Source organism: Salvelinus namaycush, chromosome 18 (genome assembly GCF_016432855.1).
Source record: "Salvelinus namaycush isolate Seneca chromosome 18, SaNama_1.0, whole genome shotgun sequence".
Classification (NCBI taxonomy): domain Eukaryota; kingdom Metazoa; phylum Chordata; class Actinopteri; order Salmoniformes; family Salmonidae; genus Salvelinus; species Salvelinus namaycush.
This window is the reverse complement of record NC_052324.1, coordinates 40,893,611-40,896,587: the sequence shown is the minus strand read 5'-3', so window position 1 is coordinate 40,896,587 and position 2,977 is coordinate 40,893,611. Positions and strand designations below refer to the sequence as shown.

General features: G+C 41.7%; 1 protein-coding gene across 1 annotated transcript; it reads right to left on the bottom strand.

The window, feature by feature from the left end:
• Positions 1-223: 223 nt before the first annotated feature.
• LOC120063435 lies at positions 224-2,660 on the bottom strand. Its single transcript, XM_039013805.1, has 2 exons — positions 2,131-2,660; positions 224-1,874 (listed from the first exon to the last, which is right to left on the bottom strand). The coding sequence occupies exons 1-2, from the start codon at positions 2,596-2,598 to the stop codon at positions 1,155-1,157; spliced, it is 1,188 nt and encodes a 395-aa protein (XP_038869733.1). The 5' UTR covers positions 2,599-2,660; the 3' UTR covers positions 224-1,154.
• Positions 2,661-2,977: the final 317 nt, after the last annotated feature.

Genomic DNA, 2,977 nt, shown 5'->3' with positions numbered 1-2,977 from the left:
ATGGACTACTTTCTGGAGGACGATAAGTGCCATGCTAACTATCTCTGGCTCTGAACATGAATCAGACGATGAGGAAATACCCGTTTTAGGTAGAAACATTTTCATTGAAGCAGACATTGTAGAGTCTTCTGACGACAGTGATGGAGACGAAACAGTGATCAACAGTGATGTTGCAACATTATTATACAGATGTGTTCAGTCATTAACTGATCAATCAAGGCTGTACAGGAAAAAATACAACTTATTTTTATTTTAGAGACTCTTCTAAATGAACAGCTTAAACATGTATAGTATTGCAAAGTGAACAGCTATGGTACATTGAAGACAGGAGGAGATAAAGATTGTTAGTAATATTATATATTCTTAATTGTTTGTTAAAGGTAGACATAAAGACAGAACACAATCAACAGTAACAACATATGAATTGTAGCATCAAGGACAAAAACAATAATTCACTGGTTATATTAACACATTCATTAATGAAGGTTACATTGTTTATAGTCTAGAAATAAAGATGACTTATAACAGCTCTGTCAACCATCACTGTGGTCTAACAGGCTCATGTTTGCCACCCGGCTCACATTTCCACCCTGTGACATTATACAGACTTATACAGGGTCGTTGTTGAGGTTTATCACCCACAGTTGTTCAGTCCCCCTCATTTAACCCAAACTAGTTGTATTGTACCAAACTATTGCTGCCACCTTAACCAGAAACACTGTTTATTGTGAGACAGAAGAAGCCTTATAAACACAGGGTTGCTTGAAAACTAGTTTTCACAAACTGTTCACATAAGGTGAATGATAGTATTAATGTCTATATCATTTTACATATTATAACCAAATATGTGACATTTCACACATTTAATGCAAAAAATCTATATTATACCATTTACCAATATTACACCACAGTTGGAGGGTCTTTCTCAGTTAGTGCCATCTGGCAACTTCTTCGGTTATCGTTCCTTGAATTTGGTTGTTCTTGTATGGTTTCCGTTGTTGCTGCTGTGCATGTCTCTGAGTTCTTCTCCCTGTTCGGTGTTTGCTGATTAGACACTTTTTATACAAGGACATAGGTTAGCAAAAATGTCATTGTTAGAGTCATTGTTAGAGTCATTGTTAGAGTCATTGTTAGAGTCATTGTTAGAGTCATTGTTAGTCATTGCTAGGGGCATTGCTAGGGGCATTGCTAGGGGCATTGCTAGGGGCATTGCTAGGGGCATTGCTAGGGGCATTGCTAGGGGCATTGCTAGGGGTAAAGATATTGAGTTCTGTTCCATTTGTTGGTTGCCTGGGCTGTTCGATGTTTGCTGAGAAGACACTTGTTATACAAGAACATAGATAAGCAAAAATGTTAGGGTTAGGGTTAGGGTTAGGGTTCTGGTTAGGGTTCTGGTTAGGGTTAGGGTTCTGGTTAGGGTTAGGGTTCTGGTACATAGTGTTGATTTGATTAATTATACCATTATCTAGATCAGATATAATGTTAAAATGAAGGTTCTTAAGGGTGATCACTCTATCTTCCACCTCAGGATGGGTGGTGCTGCTGTTCCTATCTTCCACCTCAGGATGGGTGGTGCTGCTGCTACTATCTTCCACCTCAGGATGGGTGGTGCTTCCGTCTCCTCCTTGTGTGTTTCTATGAGCGGCATTCGAAAGGCGTAGTAGTTCTCTGCTTTTAATAACAACAAACTCCTGCGCTGTTCTCTTTAAGTCTTTTTCAATAAGAATTGCTGTCTCTTCCCAAATAATCTCCTCAAATAGTTCCCTGTGATAAGATCTGACACCCTTGCATCTACAAAAGACATCCCTCCAAGGTACTGCAGTCAGAATGGAATTCCCAACAAGTAGAAACAGAACCAGTCCTGAGCCGTAAACCTGAAAAAGAATTAGCAAACTTTCAAGCAAACTGAACGCACCCCAGGTCTCCACCCCCCTCAATACTCTGGTCTCCACCCCCCTCAATACTCTGGTCTCCACCCCCCTCAATACTCTGGTCCCCCCCCTCCCAATACCCTGGTCCCCCCCTCATTACTCTGACCTCCAACCCCTCTAATCCTCTGGTCTCCACTCCGCCTCCATAGTCTGGAGACTTTTAGAAATCTATGACAATGACATAATTAAAGGTACTTACCATGGAGAACCTTTTGAAATTAGTTTGCATTTCTAGGTCCTTTTTGTATGTTGTGTTATCAGTGTTGTATCTGCAGGGATGATTTTCTCTTTGATAGCACACGTACCAGTCTCCATCAAAAAGCACACACACAACCCACAGCAACCCTTTAGAGACTGCCTTAATGAAGATTCCCAACAGTCTTCCAGACAAATCACATCTGCATCTGCATGTCATTCTCAAGACTCGTTGAAACTCTACATCCATCCAGAGAGTCAAGAAAATCAAGATCACAGCTGGAAACACCATGTAGTAGATACACTGGTCAGCGGTAATGTCTGGTTTAACACCATCTTTACACAAGCATTTTAAGTGGTCATCAAACATAATGTGGTAAAGAAAAAGAGCAAAGAAGGTCATGTAAAAACTGCCAGATTTTTTCATTTGTTCGAACAGAATGTCAAATGCTGGCTTGAAGTGCTCCATCATGATCAGATTTTCTGTCTACTTTCCTCTCTCCAGATGAACAGAGTGACGATGTTAGTTGCTGGTACATCTCTGCTAGTCTGGTTACTCTGGTCTCCACCCCCTCAATATTTTGGTCTCCACCCCCCTTCAAAACCCAGGGTGCATTTATGCATACTAATCCAGGCTGCCCAACGCATCACCGGGGGCAAACTACCTGTCCTCCAGGACACCGAAAGCACCCGATGTCACAGGAAGGCCAAACAGATCATCAAGGACAACAACCACCCGAGCCACTGCCTGTTCACCCCACTGTCATCCAGAATGTGAGGTCAGTACAGGTGCATCAAAGCTGGGACCGAGAGACTGAAAAACAGCTTCTATCTCAAGGCCATCAGACTGT

Excerpts from the sequence above, each read along its gene's own strand:
- LOC120063435 (XM_039013805.1), bottom strand. The coding sequence starts at position 2,598 with ATGATGGAGCACTTCAAGCCAGCATTTGACATTCTGTTCGAACAAATG. Across the intron at positions 1,875-2,130 it reads ATTTCAAAAGGTTCTCCATG|GTTTACGGCTCAGGACTGGT; the intron begins GTAAGTACCTTT and ends ATTCTTTTTCAG.